The sequence below is a fragment of the Bacillus rossius genome, chromosome 2 (genome assembly GCF_032445375.1).
Source record: "Bacillus rossius redtenbacheri isolate Brsri chromosome 2, Brsri_v3, whole genome shotgun sequence".
Classification (NCBI taxonomy): Eukaryota; Metazoa; Arthropoda; class Insecta; order Phasmatodea; family Bacillidae; genus Bacillus; species Bacillus rossius.
The window spans coordinates 116,496,399-116,518,572 of NC_086331.1; the positions used below are offsets into that span (position 1 = coordinate 116,496,399).

The following is a 22,174-nucleotide window of genomic DNA, read 5'->3' on the forward strand; positions in this document are numbered from 1 at the left end:
TCCTTTTGGTAGATCCCATTTAATTTGTTGGTGGCTACTATTGTGAGGTTGGTAAATCTCGTGCCAATATGACTCAAGCGAGTTAGCGAACGTAAGATGTTGTTTCTATTTGTCTCGTCTCGTACAGAATTAGTGTAACTGTGGAGTTCCTGAAATTTACTACAAACACAGTTAAATTCCTCCAAAGTGTCCAAGTCAGCGAGATTAGTGACTTGTGGTTGAATTTCCTCGGCACACGCAGCTCGGAATCTTTTCCGGAGCGTGGCCACGTCACCGAGGCCTGACAAACCTCGAAATCGGAGTTCGTACTCCAGCTCGTCACGGAGGAGATACTCCGGCGTGAGCATTGTGTCCCTTTTGTAGGTGGACCTTGGTCCAGTCTTACGAGGCCAGCAAAACAATACAAAAATTTACGTTGATTGTTCAAAAGAAAATTACCAACAAAGACTTAAAACTATGGTTGAAACAGTACCTTAAATTCTACACAAGACTCTCTTAATTTAACATAGCTTAATAATATCGTAGTTGCTCCGACGGGTCGGAAGTATGTGCCCAGAATACAATTTTTTTTTTTTTTTAAATATTTAACTTCTAAACACACAATTAGCTAATAAAAAAGACTAACTATTGCTGCCGGCAGACGAATGAGTTGGTACGGCTGTTGGCGTCTCACTCAGAGGTAAGCGACCTCCGGGACTTGCGGGAACAAGGGGTGTGTGTGTGTGTGTGTGTGTCCGCGCGAGCCTCAGACACGAACGAGATATGATAACACCGCCGGTCGCCCGGGGTGCAGGGGAGGAGGGGATGTCTACGGCCTTGTCCACAGCACGTCCGGGGACGCGCGATGGAGAGAGGACAGCTGGCTGGCTGAAGGACGTCTCGCGCGCTACGCGCTAGCCTAAGTCCACATGGAAATTTAACTCAAGATAAATTTTAAAATTTTAACTCAGTATAACTACAGGGTGTACCAGCGATGAGTTTACAATATTATTACAAAATTGCTATCATCAAAAAAAAATTAATTTAATTTTTTTTTTCTTTGTATTATTCAGGTATGCATATAAAACCGGAAACCATGCTCTGCTACCAAGTTGTTACACCCCTCGTGCCTCAAAATTGAATTATTTTGAATTAATTAAAAAGAGCCTTGGAAACTTACGGGATAAAAAAAATAAGTTAAATAAATTGATTTACCAGAGGCGGCACGAGGTGGGGAACAAACAAAATTTAGGAACTTCCTGTAACAAGCAAGGAGGAAGTTGGTGGATCGTTAAAATCAATAAATAAAAACTACACGATTAACTTGATCTATAGTTTCCCTGTTTTATTTGCCCTGATGAATTATTTTGTTTCCATTACTTTACATACAAAAGGTTTTAACAAGTTTCAAAGATTTAAAAAAAAAAAAAAAAAAGAAAAACGAAAAGGGGCCGGCCCGCGATTATTTAAAACAAAGTACATTGTATTGATACATTATTACAACTTGCAATGTTCTACTACATTAAATTTGTCGCTGATTAGTTTACCATATCAGTGGATTAAGTGGATAGTCACGTATCGCTGGTTTGTCTTTAAAAAAGGGGGGGAATAGAAATAGAAACCATATCACCCGAGTCTTCCAGGTGTGGAGTTAAAAATGCCGAACTGTAGAATGGAAGAAAGCTGCTTCTTCTAATGGATGGATCTCGGACTGCCGAAAAACATACTGGTGGACAATTCGTCCACCAGTAGTTGCTGGATCTCGAATCTAGCTGAATATGTGCATCGCTGGGAGGTCGAACCCCTGACAAAACAGGGGAGTTGCCTTCAAGCTGCCATCGCGGAGTCAGCCATGGTCCGTAGCTCGCGATTTGCGCGGCTGGGCGCGGATGATTTCTTCATAGTTAAAAAAATTAAAAGGGAAAATTTCAAAACAAAAAAATTACTAACACTATGCAGACAGACTAATCTACTTGAATTTAGTTGAGGGATAGCATCCCTTATTTAGGACGATTACATAGTCGCTAGCGGTCGGATGAAGTCTTCCAGAGTCTTCTGAGCTCGCCGGAGATCTGTCTGCAAACGTGACGCACGCGGATCTGTGTCGCGGCAAACTGCGTCTCGTAATTAAAAAGGGGCGCCGGCTCTTACAGGTGGAGGGGGTCTGGGCCACCGAAATATTCCGAACTTGCCCGAATGCGGGCGGAAAAAAAAACTCTGGCAGGAGTTTTGAAGTTGGCATCACTAGGCGACAGTAGAGAACTCTGTCGGAGGGGTCTGAGTTGAAAACAATCGACTCGCCCACGGCGTCCATATAACTCAAGGGAAAGCAGGTGCTGCTCTCTGGCGCCCTAGAGGGTAGGCTAGCGGAGAAGTTCGCGACTTGGTCGCTAGGTAGCGCTTGCGATCAGTTTTGGCGCACTCGTTTTTGCGAGGAGACCTTGAGGACGGTCACGGTTGCCCAGGGGGTTACGACCGGTCATTGGTCTTACTTGGAACTGCGAAGGGGGGGGGGGGTGAGGGTAAAATGCAACGCTGCTGGGAATCTACGTCCCGTCGTGCCTGCAGAGGAGCGAACTTAACACTAATACGTGATGAAAAAGGCCAATCTCAGCTCGTCTCTGAGAACTGGTCGCCTGCAAGCTACAGGCTTGTCTATGCAGTTTGGGTCTCGAAGAGAAATGATATTACAGGCTTGAGGCGTGACTGAAGGCGGGGGAAATGGTAAGCTGTCTGCCAGTCAGGGATTAGGCCAGCAAAATATCCGATACGCCGATGGGAAAGGGGCTTCAGAGCACTGAGACAAAGTTTAACTCAGAGGAGTACACCAGACTAACAAAGTAAAATCACACTATAGTAGAGCAAATACAATTTCCACACAAAAAAAATTTAAAATCATAATAAAAATTTAAAATATATCGTGTCGAAAATACTAATTAACGGCACAAAGCTAACTTTCCTCAAACAGCTTCATCTCAGTTAATTATATCAACCTTGGCCCCTGACAGCAAATTGTATAGGCAATTACAAAATAAAATTACATAGTAATTTCTAAAGAAATAAAAAAAAATAAAATAAGCACTTACATAAAAAAAAACTTCGAAGTACTTGGTTTAAAACCGACGAGTGGAAAAAATTAATTTAATACAACATTAAAAAATTATTAAATACAAATCACATCACAGAATTCAAAAATCCTCAGTTTGGTTACCAATGCTCTTATAAAACATGTCACAGGGCAGCCTTACAAAATCTATAACACATAGTGCACCGGCTCCCACAATCAGGGGCGCAACAACAGGGGGGGCAAAGGTATTTTGCCCCCCCCCCCTCTGAAACCTTGAAGTGGGGGCAAACGGGGCAAAGAAAGTACTGTGTAATCAATTTTTAGATAATAAAACTGCTTAAATAGCACCATTTTCCACCTTGAAAAACAAATTTTCCCGGGGGAGGACCCCCGGACCCCCCGCTTCAATAGGGGGGATCGATGATTCTTTATAAAAAGGTATATTGCCCCCCCCCCTTTGGAAATTTAGTTGTTGCGCCCCTGCCCACAACTACCACCAAATGCCATTGCGACATCTTGGCAGTCATATTTGTCTCCATATTGAATTCTCTTGACGTTCGCTAGAGTATACTGGTGTAAGTTGCCATATTGTTCAGCTTGCTCTTGAAAAGAGAGAGATTGTGTCATTTACCAGATCATCAGCCAACTTGGCGTCCACCTCAGCCGTGATCTTTAAAATCTAAAACTTAAATATAAAAATAAAAAAATGTAAATATTATTCAAATCATATATCAATAAATTTTTATTTTTATAAGTTAGGTCTTTTTTATGCCTAGTCAGTGAAAAAAGTAACTTATTATAAAAAAACTATTTTATTTAAAGGTATCAATTAAATTCTGTCACTCCTGTAACCTGCTTCGTATAATAACAAATAAGCACTTATATAATTTTCTACTACCCCATAGCCATGCATATATATATCAACTACACAACGAACAAGTCCTTTATACAACGTAACTGCCCAACTAATTATAATGTCACAATTAGGCCTGCCATAGCCACATAAATTATGTGCCTTACGACCACATCAAGGCCAATTACAAGATTGTGGGTAAAGAGTCACCAATACACGTGGGCTTCAATGATCATTATACTGCCGCCGTCTGGGTTCTCGTGTTCGAGACCGGGCGTGTTAACTAGCGGGAAACTGGTTCTTATTGAAATTGTGTTCCGGGAGGGCGCCAGGCTAGCTCACCAGCCGAGGTTAGGGGGAGAGTTGATTGGAGACGGCCAATCCCGAAAGTTGCTAATTTGGCGGCGTCCGTGTTCACCTGTGTGAGTCGCGGCCCGCAGTTAAATTAGATGAAAAGTTTTTTACACGTAGCTGTCGTCGGCGCCCGTACACTCGACATTTAGTAAAAGTTCGTTGATAGCGGGAGTCGGCCCGTGCCGTAAGGTGAACTACCCCGCGTAATGGGTCGTGCGGGGAGTTTAAAGTTAAGCGGCTGGGTTAGGCCCTACACCGTAAAAGAACCGGGGATGCACTGGGAGTTTACGTAAAAAGAATAAAACAGGTTTAGGTTGATGACTATAATTACAAGAAATACTGCTCAGTGTAGAACAAAGGATGATGGCTCCCCGTGGAACACACGTTCGCCCCAATCCGCGAGTCGCTCGGTACTGGCGTCTGGCCTTGGTACGAGGGAAGCTCTTTGCGTTCTCTCGCGCAAAAGTTGCTAAAGTTTCGTTATTCGGAATTTATTTTAATAATAATAAGCTAGAGCAGCACTAAATTCATATATTTATTATTCTTAATTAATCTGATTGGCAGATGGCCTTTAATAATTACGGTTAATTAATTTGTGTAAATTAAGTTTCAATGTTCAGAGTCACACCAGAGACTGTTCGTCGCTTGCTGACCGCTCCAGTGGCTAGTTACACATAAAAAATGGGGAGGTAATATTTAGGTTAACACAACACTATATTTAATTAAGGCTGAAGGCCGCAAGGGAGACACTCACAAACTTATTATGGCAAGTTCACACGTGAGTGACTCGGGCACTCCTGCATCGCACTTTCCCTGGGCGGGGGTTTTAATTAATATTGAAGTTACCCTTAAATTATGTTAGATTGTTAATGAACGGGGGTCGAGGTGTTTAATTAATTAGACACGGCGCTTGGTTCTACCTTGGTATCGGAGTCTCGCCTGACTCGGGTGGGCCATGGCTAGGGGTGCGTTCTGTTAGCGGGGTCGAATATTGGCGGGTGCAGGTCGGGCTTTAGGTGGCCTTCGGCTGGACGACATCAATACGATACACATTACCCAATTTTTGGCCACAATCTGTATGCCTAATTCCACCAATCCAAGCACTAACAAGATATTTGCCAAACAACAGTTTGAACTAACGATTAATAATAATATTATACTGGCATCATAATGTTATGTACAGGTAACAATGTCTGCATTAGAATAAAGGAAATCCACTAGCAATTCAGTACCAAACGCAATACTTCTTAAAACAGCTTTAGTGGATGTATGTGATGCAGCTAGTAACTTCCAGTCTGTTAGAATATTATTAGATGGGGCATCTCTAACCTCTTTCATCATGGAGACATGTTTCAAGTGGTTAGGTCTCCACGATATCAGTCATTAAGCCTTGTGTCTGGAGTTGGTAAATTCCATGTTCCTGACAATAAGGGTCAAACACAATGTGAAATCAAGCCAGTAGGTCAAGATGATGTATTGTTTATCATTGATGATATCATCCTAACCACCATTACACATACACATCCATCAGTACCAGTTTATACTACCCGGTTAAATCATTTTCAAGGCCTCAGTCTTGCAGATCAAGGATTTGCCTTACCAGGACCTATTGGCATGTTGCTAGCAGCTGACTTTGTGGCAGAAGTGATGACTGGCTCTCAAATACCAGGTATCCCTAGTGCCTTTCACTCTCTGTTTGGATGGGTCATCACTGGAAATGTCAGCTGCGAGAGCAGTTCAGGTGATTTGTCATCTTGTCTAGTCAGAGCTGAATCATCTTTGGATGCCTCACTTAAACAGTTCTGGGAGATTGGATAAGTTCCCAACAAGTGTCTTGTCTCTGCAGAAGATTTGATAAGCGAAGATATTTTTCATCAGCATGCTCGAACTAAAGACTGTCGCTATATGCTTAGACTTCCCTTTCGCAACCCTCTAGTACCATTAGGGGATTCTCAGAATTATGCCTCGGACTCGCCTTAAAGCATTGGAATCAAAACAACAAAAGATACAATCTTACAATATCAGTACAGATCCTTTATGACTGTACTGGGACACGTGACTTTCTTGCTATCAAATCTTGATGATCATAACATGGTGTAAACAAAGTATGTAATTCTTCATCATGCCATGATAAAGGAAGCGATTACCACAACTAAGGTATAAGTTGTGTTTAATGCATCAGCCAAAACCAACGGAGGTAACTCGCTCAATCATGCTCTCCTGTTAGGCCCTAAATGGCAAAAGGATATTCTTGATATCATTCTGGAATTTAGGCTCTTCAATATCGTACTGACTGCTGACATTCTAAAAATGTAGAGGCAGATTTTAGTTCACCATGATGCCAGACCATACCAGTAAATTTTATGGCGATCAACCTAGTGACCCTCCTCAGATCTAACAACTGAGCACATTTACTTATGGTGTGACATCATCTCCTTACCAGGCACTACATGTGTTACAACAGTTGGCAGTGGATGAGGGCAATGACTTTCCATTGGCAGATAATGCTATTATGCATGATATCTATATTTATGATATTGTAAAAGGTGCATCAACACTTCAAGAAGCAACACAGTTAAAATAAGAGGTGATTTCTTCACTGAACAAAAGGGGATTTAGCTTGCACATTTCGGCTTCTAATCATTAATTCATATTAACTCATATTATAGACTTACCTGACCCCACCATAGAAGTTTTAGTAATGGAGTATCTCCCTCAGTGAAAATACTGGGTCTTCAGTGGTGCCACAACACAGACTCCTTGAGCTACAACATCACCATGACTACGACACATAGACCTCCTACAAAGTGAAACATGTTGTCAGCTATTGCTAGCATCTACGAACCTACAGGCTGGCTGGCCCCTGTCATAATATTGGCCAAAATGACCTTGCATCAATTGTGGACAGCAGGGTTATCGTGGAGTGACCCTGTCACGGCTGACATAACAGAACAATGGCAGCAATACATCACCGAACTGCTATGTGTCACTCAAGTAAGACTTCCTCGCTGTCTTCAGGTTAGTTCTGCATTAAACATTCAATTGAATTGATTCTGTGATGCTTCCTTAACGGCCTACGCTGCTGTCATTTATTTCCGCTGCACTGGGCCAGATAACACAGTTATTATTCAACTGCTTGTTGCTAAAAAAAAACGTTTCACTGCTCAAGATGGTGTCCATTCCAAGACTGGAATTGTGTACTGTCTTGCCTCTGACAATATGTTCACAAGCTCTTCCAAGAGCCACTTGCTCCATGTTCTATGTTTGCTTGGTCTGACTCAACCATTGTTTATAACTGGCTTTATTACGCCCCCTTACAAATTGAAAACATTTGTGGCAAATAGTCTTGGCAATTCAAAGAGTGATTCTTCCAAACACGTGGTACCATGTCTCATCTGACTCCAATCCTGCTTACCTAATGTAAAGGGGAGTCAGTCCGCAAGCCTTGTTAACCAACCAGGTGTGGTTTTCGGACCCTGTTTGGTTATCAGCACCACAAGCTGACTGGCCAGTAAAAGCACCCATGGTCATTGCTCAGGATACAATAGAGATTATGATAATACAACTAGCATGTTTGAAGGTGCAGCAGGTACAAGAGGACGGAGCAATACAACTGGGGCAATATTCCCCACTGTCATTGTTGAAATGAGTCACAGCCTGGTTGTTGCGAGCCAAACTTGATGGCTAAATCAGACTGTTGTACTGGCTCATTGACAAGTGGAGAACTCTGTTATTTTTGGTCAAACACATTCAGAAAGTACACTTTCAGGATGATCTCGACAATTTTCGTAAGGGTGTGTTATGCTCCAAGTCTCTTCGAATTCTAGCACCATGTTTTGACTCCGAATGTCTGTTCAGGGTGGGCGGATGGTTACATTATCCTCCTGTTTCATCATAGGCTAAGAACCCCATCCTGTACCAAGAAAATGTCATTTACCAACCACTCCACCTATTTGCACATAGGTCCCCTAACTACTCACAGTATGAGAATTTTGGATATTGAGAGCTCGGAACTTGATGCAGCAGCGACTTCACCAGTAAATTTTGTGTTTCAAGACTCAACCCTCCACAATGCAACTGATGATAAACACCTTGCCACCATCTCGTCTTGCCAGTATTCGTGCATTTCTCCATGCGCATGCATTGATTTTGTTGGACCCTTCCTGGTCATGCCCATGCGACTAAGCAAAAGTCAAGCCTAATATATATATATATATATATATATATATATATCTTTTTTTCTACATGTCGACTCGAGCAGTGCATTTGGAGTTGGTAACCGAAGTGATTGCTAGTGCCTTCCTAGCTCCATTCAAGAGTTTTATTGCACTACGAGTATTGCCATCACCAGTCTACAGAGACAATATTACAAATTTTTTTGTGGCTCAATGTCTGAATCAAGATAGGCCATTAAGCCCGGCCTCGACCCGCCAGTATTGGCTCCCGCTGGTGGAATGCACCCCTCGCAAACTCAACCCGGGTCAAATGCGGAGTAGATACAGAAGAACTCCCAGTGTATAAATTTTGTCACGGAACTACACCTGATGCAAACAACCGATAATAATTCACGGAGTAAGCTCATCATGCCATCCCCTTAAATTAACACGTGATAATAAATGTGCGTCGTAGAGCACGAGTGTTAGCCCCCTCTGGGCAGAGTTTAATGAACGCCAATAATTCTCATCGCAGCCTAGAGCCTTAATTTAAGTAAGAAACAATCCAGAACAAACCCACAAACATAAATATAACCAGTGGTTTTTACCAACTAGTCAGTAGTCTTTAAGTTGACTTATCTTTTTAAATAATATTTGTTCAATTTCTTAAACTAAAGCTTTAATCAATATTTCATAATACATCTAATGTCAGCATTAATATTCAAACAAGGGTCATGTACAATTAACAAGTTAGTTTTCAATTAAAAACCGAATAACTGTAATTTCTTTTCTTCACTCGTGGTTCGGCGCACGGCGGAACTGTTCCCCCCCCCCCCCCCCCACGCACGACAGCCCCCTCCGGTAGTCCAGATCAGCTCGCGGCCCGGGGTGGATGTGTTCGTATGTTCGTTCCGTGGGGAACCTTCAATTTAGTAACTCACCGATTCTTCACTCTGGTAAATATAGTCATGAACCAAATCCTTTGTAATGTCAATTCCTCACGCGACCCCGGGTCGGTTTTTACGGTGCAGGGCTTAACCCGGCCGTCGTAATTCCTGCCTTAAGGCCACGGGCCACAGGGCCGCCTTAAGGTCAGTCACTTCACGGGCGTGGCCGACTCCAGGGCAACCAACGAACTCCCCCCTCCAACGGACTGCCTTAGGGAGTGACAATCATAATTAATCAAGAGTAGTGTCGTGTAATATCGTGTATCAATTATGTCCAAATTATCAACCAAGAGTAGTGTCGTGCAATATCGTGTACCCAAATATGTCCGTTAATACATACGTGTACCACACGTTTTCAGTTCCAGTGCGTGTATTTCATATGTAGTTAGGCACCAGCCACCTTATGCTGAACAGGGAGTGTCACCATTGTCTACTAGCAGTTAACACCACCCTTAAGATACAGCCACCGAGTCTAGGGAAGCACGCTGGGGCCGATCGACCCACCCCATTGGTTAGAAGTATGAGCTTGCCATCGCCCGGGTTCTCGTGTTCGAGACTCGGCAGTTTCCCTAGCGGGAAGGCTGTTTTCTTGCGGGGAAACGTGTCCGGGAGGGCGCCAGGCTAATGCGGTGGTTAGCCACGAGGTGGGTCGTGAGGTCCAAAAGCCCCTGTGTGGCCCACTAGGAACGGTGGTGGTGGTGATGATGTTAGGGATCCCTAATACTTGTTGCCCCACTGGCCCTGCACAGCATAGGACGCTGATCCCTAACTGGGTTGGTGAGGCTCAGAAATAACGTACACGGTTTTGCACTGTCGTTTACACGTCGCGCACGGAGTGTGCGGAGTGGACGTTTAATTATGCTGGCAAATTACACTGCAATTACAGTCACACGATTTCCCTACATAAAGTACACTGTCAATTATACACTAGGCGCTCTGACGCGCCGTCACTAACGTTACATCCTCACGCCAGTCGCGGTTGAGGGAGAGAGTTTGATTAGAGTCGGCTTATCCCGTAATTCGTGAACGGCGATGCGTAATGCATTGTGCGGGGCGTGTTAAGTTTACGCGGCTGGGATAGGCCCTCACCGGAAAAGGACCGGGCACACACGGGGAGTAGTTAAAAAAAGGTTTCGGGGTTTGAATATAGTTACCAGATGGAAGTTCGGTGAAGACAAATAGATGATGGCTCCCCGTGGGACGTGCGTCCGTCCCGGTCCGCGAGTCGCGCTGTACTGGCGTCTGGCCCTGGCGCGAGGGGAGGGGTAAGCTCCCTGTCGCGCCAGAGTTTCTAAAGTTCCGTTATTCGTAAAAAATTATATTTATAACAAAATGTAAGTGGCTCTAAATTTACACAATAAAACTTAATGATTAACTTAATATATATATATGTTTTAGAAATGACATGTAATAAGTTTGTATAAAATAAGTTTGAATTATCAGAGTCACACTGGAGATTGTTGTTGCTTGATAACTGCTCCAGTGGCGAATGATAAATGCTAATTTGGGCGGTTTTAGTTAAGTCACATATTACACTATTGAATTCAGGCTGAAGGCCGCAAGGGGAGCACTCACAGCTGTTTTAGTAAAAAACTACAACTAAGTGACCCGGGCACTCTTACGTCGCACTTGTGTTGCACGGTGTTGTTCATACAAAGTGGCGTATTCATTAAAGTGTAGTGATTTTACCGTGTACATGACTCGGTTTGTCTTGCCGATTAAGGGCCGGTTTCACCAGTCGAGTTGAAAATCCCGATGATGTTATCGAGATAAAAAGTTAATCTTCCATTTCTATCTCGATAAAGTTATATGTGTTTCACCACATATTATCTTTCTCTGAGAAAATCGAGATAAGTTTAACTCGATCTTCTGAAATTATCGCGATTTTCTGTTTGTAAACACCTTTCGTTATCAAAGTTTGGCTAGAAATTTCGTAGGCTACTATGGCGAGCCAAGGCTGTAATTTGTCAAAGAAGCAGAGAAATAAAAATACATCGCAGCAGGAGAAATACATTCTTTTAGATTTAGTAACTGAACATTTCAATATCATTGAAAATAAAAAAACAGATGGTGTTTCACAGCAACAAAAAATTAAGCAGTGGCAAATACTTGCAGATACTTTCAATTTTATGTCTGGAGAACATCACAGGACTGCAGAAAATTTAAAAGCGGTGTGGGAGAATCTCAAAAAGCACACGCGAAAGACTTCTGCTGATCAACGAGTTCAAGTATTAACTGGAACAGGTAATATATTTTTTGTCTGTATATCCTGGTACATTATATTTAGGTACAGCAATAAATATTGTATGCATTTTTATCCATAATGCAATTTTACGAATTGTAAACATGTGCAATAACAATTTTTTTAGTTACTTGAATTAATTGTAATATATTAAAGAGGTATCTTGGGTGGAGTTGGAATCAGAACTATAACCTTTGCACTGTCAAGAAGACACTTCGCACTATACCACCAGTGGATATGAAATATACACCACATAACTAAATTAATTCTGTATTTTTTCAGGTGGAGGTCCTTCAAAAACAGTTAGTAAGGATCCCATTTGTGAGAGAGTGCAGAGCCTAATCAAACCGACTATCGATGGTGCCAAGAATCCCTTCGATTCAGATTCAGATGCAATAATATTACCATTTGATGCATCAAATAGGCCTACTGATGAGGATGACAGCATTCAACTGGATGTCGGAGCAGAAGTGGATGTTTCTTTCGTGGAGACGGCAGAGACAGTTAGTAGGCCTACACTTTATTTTGAGAAAACCTAATGGATGTGTCACTGTGCATAGTTATGCTTATTAATCATGTATAGCTATAGCCTATGCACTGTGTTAACTTTATTTCTCTCACATAATGTTCAAATTTAATTTTTCCACAGGTAACTCTTCCAAATGGCGACTGGACGCATTATACTCCAGCCATGCTCAGCAGTCCTGTGTGTTCTGCCCTTCGACACTCCAATAACAACTCGGCTATCACAAACACAGTGCAGACCAATACTACTGATTCATGCAGTGCAAGTAGTGGGAAGGCAATGCCTCCTAGCAGTAGGGGAAATGCTTCAGTGCAATCTCCCTTTACTAGCAAGCGGCGACCAACCCCGGCCACCAAAGTGAAAGAAGTAAGTGCTGTCAATGCAGCAAAAATCGAACTAATTGAACTTGCAAAAAAACATGCAATCGAGGAAAAAGAAGTTATGAAAGAAATCTGGGAACTGCGGTTACAACAAGAACGAGAAAAAGTAAAGCAGGAAAAGCTGCAAACTGAACTTTTATCTTTACAAATCTTGAAAATAAAGAAAGAACTAGAACATTTACAGTAATTTAATTGTTCTTATGTATTAAACATTTGCTCAACTATCATGACATAATTGTTATATATTACATGTATATTTACAAAGTGATATTCATTGTGCCTATTAACAAACAGTTTCAAGTACAAATGTTAAGAATTATATAAAAGATAATACATGTTCGCTTATGTCACATTATTTTGTATGATCTAAGCAGTTGTACAATGCAAATGTATTAAAATATTCCATACATCTTGCTATATGTAGTTATTTTCACCAGCAAATCTTCAAGTTGATGGCATCTCTGTGTGACATATAGATCAGTATGACCTACAACAAACTGAAAATACACAGAGTGATAAATAATCGTATCTTAAATAAGTATTACAACACACACACATATATAGGTATTTAATTATAGGTATATGTAAATTTCATTTACCTCCTGAAATAGTTTTCAATCAGTAAATGCCTGACACTGTCATATCTGGGCCTTCTGTTTGCATTTTCGTTGTTCTGCTGTACATTTCCTTCCTCAAGCAACTGTTGCCAAGGGAGGTGGAGATTGAGGTTAGGGTCGTCTGGAGGGAGTTCTTCCCCAGTTTGTCGCAGGATATTATGCAGCACCCCAGTCGCTACAATGATGGCAAACGAATGTTCTAATGACACTCTCAATCCTAAAGATAAGACTGGGAAACGTCGCTTCCAGCAACCGAATGTTCGCTCTACAGGATTTCTTGACCTAATTTGCGACTCATTAAATAGGTGTTCCTGTGGACTTCTGGGATTATCTAATGGAGGCATTAGATATGACCTACAAGCATAGCCCGCATCAACAAGTAGTACAGAATCACCATACTCCCCTCTCTCAAAACATGCCCTTCTGTTGCTATTGTTGAATATGGTACTATCATGTGAGGAACCAGACCATCGTGCAACAATATCTGTAATTTCCAATTTTGTATTACAAATTACTTGCACATTCACAGAGAAGTAACCTTTTCTGTTACGGTAGAATTCTGCATTGTTTCCACCTGCAACAAACATAAAACAAGCTTGTATGTGGATTGCAATGTTTAATAAAAAGGTAGCATAAAATCAGTGTTTAAACCAACCTGGTGACTGGATTTTTACATGAGTGCAATCCATAGCACCAATAGCCCTGGGAAATTTAGCAATTGCATAGAAATCCCTTTGTGCTAAATTCAGTTCTTCCATCGTCTCTGGGAATTTAATGAACTGCGGTCGAAGAGATGCAATTGCGGAGCTAACCCTATGTATTATTCGGTGAGCTGTGGGTTTACTAAAGCCAGCATAATCCCCAATGGTTAGCTGGTTACAGCCTGTAGCATAAAATCGAAGTGTAGCCAGCAGTTGGTTCATTGGCGACACTGACATATTCCTGTGAAAGACGAAAAAAGTATGTTGAAGGTTGTAATGTAATGTTCGTATAAATGAGTTTTATTTTACTTGTCTATGATTTCATATACATATTTATTATTCTACAGAAACAATTAACATTAGGAAATAATATTAATATAAACTTACTTTTCGGGAAACTGTAGTTGATTTTCTATAAGTTCCAAAACAAACATAGTCGACTGTTTTGAAAGGCGAAAATGTATTTTAAAGTCTTCTTCATCATACATTTCAAAATAATCGCTTCTATCTCGCATCCATCGTGGCCGACGAACAATGGCATCTTCTTCATCACTTTCATCTTCAAAAATCAAATTGTACATGCCTCGAGCCATTACAATTTTTAAAATCTCCTCTCGTCACTTCGTTTTACAATATTATCTCGATAATAAGACTTTAACCACGAAAATCGGTGGTTAAAATATTTTATCTCGATAACACTAAAAGATCGAGATATTCGGTGTGGTGAAATGGGATATTCAGTTAATCTGGATAATTCATTACTTTATCGAGATAATTTCGCTTGGTGAAACCGGCCCTTAGACTCGCCGTGGGACTCGAGCCCAAGACCCCGGCCGACGGCAATACCTACAGAAAGCTGTTCCAGGTCGAAAATAATTTCAAGTTCAGGCCCATAATGGCAGTCATTAACATATTGTGGCATTTCAATACCATTCTTAGGGCTGTATTCCAAGACACAACAATAAGGGTTTAGGTGTTGAATATGCAATACCTGTACCAGGGCCGCGTCTGGGGGGGGGGGGGGGGGGGGCAAAAGGGACATTTGCCCCGGGCCTCACATTCAAGGGGTCTCAAATTTTATCAAAAAAATATATCATTATTTAAAGTGAATTCCCATTTTATATCTGGCGGAATAATAACTTGTCTTTAAATTTAGATATTTATTTAGTTTTGTTAAGCATGATTCCACAATAAAACCACACCGTGCTGTAACTTGTATGGTGTTATTTATAACTACTGAGTTAGTCACCGACATCGACGCCGGTCCATTAACCTCCTCAAACACTAGAACCATGTGATTGTGATGGTAAGTTGCCTTTGACTTTACCACTTTCAAGCTCTGATAAAGTTAAAGAAAACACAGAAGTAACTAAAATAGATAATTGTAATCTCATTAACACAACTCCAAAAATTCCCATAACTTCTAGAAACTGTGCTAGGACTGAAAGAAGTGTAGAGTTTGATAGTGCAGTGTTAATAGAAGAAATCCAGCAAGATCATGCGGCATGGCCTGGCAATATCACTGACGAAATGATTAGTTATTGTGTTGATAAGGGGCCGGACTTTTTTTTGTAATAATGATGGAGACTACACAGCTTCTGCTAGGCAATATCCAAAATGTACTCGTCAACTAACATCATCTGCATTTGTGAGAGTTCTTGAAAATGGAGAGCGACAGGAGAGAAAATGGTTATTGTACTCTAAATGTGCGGGAAATGTGTTTTGCTTTGCGTGAAAACTTTTCAGTAATTTTAAACTATCAAAATTTGTAAATGATTTTTCTAATTGGAAGAAAACAGAAGAAAAATTGAGGGAGCATGAAAACAGTATTGAACACAAAGCATGTTCTTTAAAATGGGTTTCAAGAAAAAATAAGAAAATTTCAATTTCATCACATTTAGATGCACATGTGACTGAGACAAATTACTGGAAGAATGTTCTTGTTAGAGTAGTGGCAGTTGTAAAATTTTTGTGCAGTCGTGGTCTTCCTTTTCGTGGTGATAATCAGATGCTTGGATCACCTCGTAATGGTAATGACCTAGGAATTTCGGAACTCCTTGCTCAGTTTGATCCTTTTTTACAAGAACATTTAAGGATACATGGAAACAAAGGAAAAGGTCATGTATCGTATATTTCTTCTGATATATGTGAAGAATTCATTGAGCTAATGGGCAATGAAGTTCGGAAACACATGCTAAATGAGATTAGACAGGCCAAATATTATTCACTGATAGTTGATTCTACACCTGATGTTTCCCATACAGATCAGTTATCGTTTGTGTTTAGATACTGCCTTAACGGTAACATTTAGGAAAGGTTTTTGTGTTCCATTCCAATTTACAGACACACAGGAAGAAATTTAAGTGAAGTTGTACCCTGTACTCTAAAAGACAACACCAATGATATCCAGGATTGCCGAGGTCAGAGCTATGATAATGCAGCCAACATGTCAGGAAAATATGAGGGCCTACAAGCGCACATTAAATCAATAAACAGCTCTGTGCTGTATGTTCCATGTGCAGCACATTCAGTAAACTTAGTAGGAAAAAACAGCGTTGGTGAATGTGCCGTCGTTCGGGGTCTCGGGCTCGAGTCCCGGTGCGGTTCCTAGCGGGAGTGGCTGTTGCGAATGTAATGAGTCCGGGTGGGCGCCAGACTAGTTCTGGTGCTAGTCGGTAGTTGGGTCGTGGGGTCGATTGCCCTGCGTGGCCCACTAGGACCGTCGGCGGTGTTACGTGGGTCTGAGAGATTCCCTACTCGGCGGTGGTTGGGGATAGCAGGTTTAAAGAAGCGTACGCTGGAGTGAGTTAATAAATGACGTGTGTCATTTATTCAGTCGACAGTGGCTCTGGTGTAACGTTGTCGGTTACACGCCACGTCGCACAATAGGTGACGTTACAAGATACAAATTACACAATTACACTCAACTGAGTCTGAGAGTTACTGAATTACCGTAGCACAAGTTTACAAAAGGAATGTTACACGAGGTTGCGCTATATAAGCTCACGAATGTTACGTGGAGAGGTGCGTCGCACAAGTTTACAAAAGAAATGTTACACGAGGTGCGTTGCACAAGTTTACAAAAGAAATGTTACACGAGGTTGCGTTGCACAAGTTTACAAAAGAATGTTACACGAGGTTGCGTTGCACAAGTTTACAAAAGAATGTTACAGTGTCAGTAGTTATTCCGTATTATCGTGTCCCTAGGCGTTTCTGAGCCTGGCTGCTCAACGAGGGATGAGGGTGATTGGAGGCGGCCAATCCCGTAAATCTGCGTATTGAGGCGGTGCTCGCGTCCACGGCAGTGGAGCGCGGACCGCAGCTAAATTCGCTCAAGAGTTCCCTTACGGGGAGTGTCAGCGCCGGAGCGACTGAGATTAACAAAAGTTCTGTCCTCGGGAGTCGGCCCGTACCGGATAATGCACCTACCCCGCGGACCAAGTGTGGTGCAGGGGGGGGGGGGTGTGATATTTATGCGGCCGGATTAGGTCCTAGACCGAAAAGCTGGACCGGGTACACACGGAGAGATTATTAAAAAGGTTTTGAAGAATGACTATAGTTACCAGAAGTGAACTCGGTGTGGACAAAGGATGATGTCTCTCCGTGGGACGTGCGTCCGCCCCGGTCCACGAGTCGCGCTGTACTGGCGTCATGTCATGGCGTCCGGCCGAGACTCGGTGGCCCTCGCGCCAGGGTTGACCTCATTACGTTAATTTCTGATCTGATAAGTTAATAAGAGAATTTAATGATGTTAAATTCTTATATAAATTATAAAGGCTGAATTAAGGTCATTTGTCCCTTCTATGAATTGAAAGTTATTATATTTAAGAATTATTGTGTTTGAATTTTTTACGTCACACCAGCGACTGTTCGTTTCTCGTCAGATTGTTCTGGTGTGGTTAATGACGCAACACAAGGTTTGAATAATTATGTCATAAGGTCTGATTGATTGATTCAGGCAGAAGGCCGCCAGGGGAACACTCACACGCGTATTTATGTAGTTGCACATGTGAGTGCCCGGGCACTCCTACGTCGCACTTCTGTCAATCGACTTTAAATTACTACGTAATATAGTTTAATAATTAGTGTTTGTTTTTATACGTGGTTGATTGAAGTGACGGTCTGTTTATTTGGGGGAGGCCGGGTTCTACCTTAGTTGTTGGTGGCTCGCCTGACTCGGGTGGGCCATGGCTAGGGGCGCGTTCCGTTAGCGGGGTGAATACTGGCGGTTGCAGGTCGGGCTTTAGGGTGGCCTTCGGTCGGACGACGTCAAATGTATTCATGCAACAAAACTGTTTCTGTTTTTAGAAAAGCTGTACTCATTTTTCACTGCTTCCACTCACACGTGGTCAGTTTTGAAGGAGTTATTTCGTAAAGCACAGGAAATAGTGGAAAGCCAAAAATCACTGTCAAGAGCTTGTCTGAAACAAGGTGGTCAAGCAGAGAAGATGCATTGAAAACTCTCGTCATTCATTATGATGAGATTTTCTGTGCATTTAATGATATGTTCAACGACAAAAATGAAACGCAAGTCACAAGGATGGAAGTGAACTCCCTCATGAAGAAAATGCAATATTTAGAATTTGCTTTTATGGCCGTTTTTTGATACGACATTATGGAAGATTCGGTGCAGTAACCAAGCATCTACAGAAGCCTGGACTCGATGGTCATCAACTGATGAATTCTTTGAAAGATTTTGTTTCCAATTTGCAAAATAATTTTTATGAAATTGAAGTTAAAGCAACACAACTATGCAACCATGTGTTACAAACTTTTGTAGATACTAGATCTACCAAAAATAAAAAGTTTTTGGATGGAAAAGACGAACTTTCAACTGTTGTAACATCCCGTGAGAATTTCAGAATTTCCACATTTCTATGCATTGCTGAGAAGCTCCGCATGGAACTGGAGAAGAGAGCTGCTTCCTACAAAGATATTGCCTCAACATTTGGGTTTCTTTGTAACTTAACTACAGCAAGTGAAGATGAACTCAAATCTAGTGCTACTGAGTTGGTCAGAAAATACAGAAAGAATCTGCAGCCTGTTATTACAAATGAATTATTACACTTATCATCATTTCTCAGAGAGCAACAAGTTGAAGACAGCATTACATCATTCACTCCACAAAAGGTTTTGCAGCACTTATATAACAGTGATATAATTGATGTATTTCCAAATGTAGCAATAGCACTGCGCTTGTATTTGACACTACCAATCACAAACTGTGAAAGTGAAAGATCATTTTCAAAACTGTCAGTTCTGAAGAATCAATTCCGATCTACTATGTCACAAGAGAGATTAAACTCGTTAGCGGTGATTTCTACAGAACATGATCTTGTGAACAGCATTTCATTTGATGGACTCATTAACTTGTTTGTTGCTAAAAAGGCAAGGAAGAAGTTTATTGCAAAGTGATTTAATAAATATGTAATTTTGATTGGTCGGGATCTGCAACTCATAAAATTGTGTAAATATTTGAGAACGATTTAAGACTTTCGTAAATGAAGCAGAGAAATATTGGGGGTGGGTGTTGGCTATGAAATATTACTACATTTCAACTAGAAAATTTGTTGTTATACATTATTTTGTTTTCCCTGCATAAATATGTTAAATATGAGTTTTTCATATCTGAAAATTATCACTACAATAAAAAAAGGAGGGGGCCTCGGAAAATTGTTCCCCCAGGCCTCCCATTCTCATAAAACGGCCCTGACCTGTACCCTAACCATATTCCAAGTGCACGATAGGACACGGCCAGTCCCTTATTTTTAGGGCACTGATTTTTGGTGTCCTATCTGTTGCCGATTTGATCCATAACTGTATATATATTTTTTCCTTTTTAATGAACTTTAACGGAACTTTTACGATTATTATTTCCCCCCCAAATATCCTAAAAAACAGCAAACATAAATACGGCCAAAAATTCATTGTTTATTCTTGTACAACCAAAATTAAATATTTTATTTCACATTATAATTCCATAGTTTAAAAAAAATAAGCTAAAATTACGATGGATTCCACAAAGTACAACTGTTTATAGCCTCGCACAAGTCCTCGTTTATTAAAACGGCTGTCGATCTGATACCATACAGGGGTTCAGTTAGGACACGTTTTGGAATATTACCCGAGAGTTAGGGTACGGCAGTTGCCCAACAAGGAAGTGCATATTCGCTACCTTACTGAAATGTCTTGGAATACCACCCTTAGTCCCAACTTTGATGGGCTGTGGGAAGCCAGCATCAAGTCTGTGAAACAACATCTGAGGCAAGTCGTGTGTGAAACAACCCTTACTTTGTGGTAAAATGCTGAGAAACTTACAGTTACTTACTTACAGTTAAGCCGTTTTAAAATGTTTTTGTTTCACCGAATATCTATTTTCCGAGATGGGGTCATGTCCCAAGAATCTATTTCGGCTCTGTTTGGTGGGAAGATGCTTGTTGAAATGTTTTTTACTTACTTTTTCTATGCTGCTGAATACAAGGCAGATTATTAAGTCCAAAATCAGTCTTGGTTTAAAAGTGTGTGAGTTATATGGCAGGAGATTGTGTTTTTGAGAGTGTTCTAAAAATAAACTTTAATTTAAACCAACAAAAATTTAAATATTTCAACATTTTCATGTAGAGTCTGACGCCACTCCCGCTGCTTGTTTATGTTTTTAATTAAATATTAGCGTTGGAAAAGATCTCAGGGGTTTTAACGGGGGTTCGGCCTCGTGGCTGCAGGCAGGAGCGCGTCGTGGTTCGGAACCTACCTGGGCTGTTCAGGCCACCCAGGACGCCTTGTAAATGATTGGTAAACGAGTTACAGGACACTGCACTTTATTCAGTATTGATACACTTATTGGTCCCGGTACTGGCCGCGTCCGTTGTCGGACCGCTGTGACACGCGTATCTCTGAACGTAAATGACGCACGCGACCACGATAGGTTGCAAAGTAATATCGACAAGCTGAAACGGTGGGTACACGTCCCTATGAAGGATTTGGCGGATAGTCGCGGAACTTATGTTGCTACGACTTAGGCTGACACGGAAACACGAAGAGAAATCCCTATGTTCAGGATTGTTTGCAATCTAGCCTGCGACGAAATATTACTGTCTCTAAAATTACGTAGATACGCCAGCTGGAGACGTACACGCAAATCTCTTGAAATTGAAAGTTATTCAGTTAAATCACACGTTACAAATTACACATTTAAGATGGTGAAAATTAAAAGGCGAAAGTTAGTCAGTAGCATTCAACACTCGTTACAACGAGCCTACGGTAATAACAATTAGCTGGCTGTGAAGCCGAAACTGCGTACCACTATACGCTGTCCTTAAACTGGACATGGAATTACGTAGAATATGAGAAAACTCCCTGTCGGGTTAAAAATTAATAAGTTACGAGTCGCACGAAATATCGTGCGACTGGGGTGGGGTCGGCGCCGAGCTAGTTAAAGGATTTTAAAAGACTTACACTATTGCTGATATGGAGATGAAGCACGAAAGTTGATGGCCCGACGTTCGCGGAGCGCCCGACCCCTTCGAGCTCCCGATGGTAACTGAGCGCGAGACCGCCCTGCGGCCTCGCGCCTAACCACGTAGAACGCGGGAAAACCGACCCGGCCAGTTCTGGACTTAAAGACAAGTTATACAATATATGCTTTTAAGACAATTAGTCATAATTTCCCTTACATGAATTCTCTTTTAAATTGTTATTAATTTAGTTGTTTCAATTTGACAAATTAATTATACAATTAATTAGGCGCATTGCCACACCCGGCCGGGCGCTGACGTCGCTTTGGTGTTCGTCGCGGCGCACTTTCACACATTCCGCGGTCATCACGCTCGGGCGTGTTCGATGCACTTAGGAGCAAGTGTTGTGGCATAACGACCTTTGCGGACCAGAGGGAGCACCGGCGGTTGGCGTCAAGTCGATGATTCTAAAAAGAAAATACAAATTGGTAAAATGCTGAGGACTTCATAGTTTTGCCGTAAATTACAATAATTTAATATGTACTGGTTAAAAAAAAAAATTGCTTCAACACTCAAACAATACACTTTGCCATAAGTGGAGAAACTTATAACATATTAACAGGAAGATACATTTCTTATATAATAAATTTCAAACCTAATTGAAAGTACATACTATTTGTAGTATTACTTCAAATGCACATAATATCAGAAATATAAAATTGTTTGAATATTTAATTCATTACATACACTGGAGGGTTTACTAAACAGCTGATTAAAAAGGTAAGTATTCTCTTCTAACCTCAAATATTGCAGAGATTGGAGTAATTTGGAATGTAGGTGAGATGGCACAAGTAGTTGAGTGTGTTCGTTTATCCTCTGCCAGGTAAGCCAGCAGGATCC

General features: G+C 41.3%; 1 protein-coding gene across 1 annotated transcript; it reads left to right on the forward strand.

The window, feature by feature from the left end:
- The first annotated feature begins 11,088 nt into the window (after positions 1-11,088).
- On the forward strand, positions 11,089-12,915 carry LOC134529667 (myb/SANT-like DNA-binding domain-containing protein 3). The gene is made up of 3 exons (XM_063363995.1): positions 11,089-11,598; positions 11,879-12,099; positions 12,246-12,915. The coding sequence occupies exons 1-3, from the start codon at positions 11,298-11,300 to the stop codon at positions 12,687-12,689; spliced, it is 966 nt and encodes a 321-aa protein (XP_063220065.1). The 5' UTR covers positions 11,089-11,297; the 3' UTR covers positions 12,690-12,915.
- Positions 12,916-22,174: the final 9,259 nt, after the last annotated feature.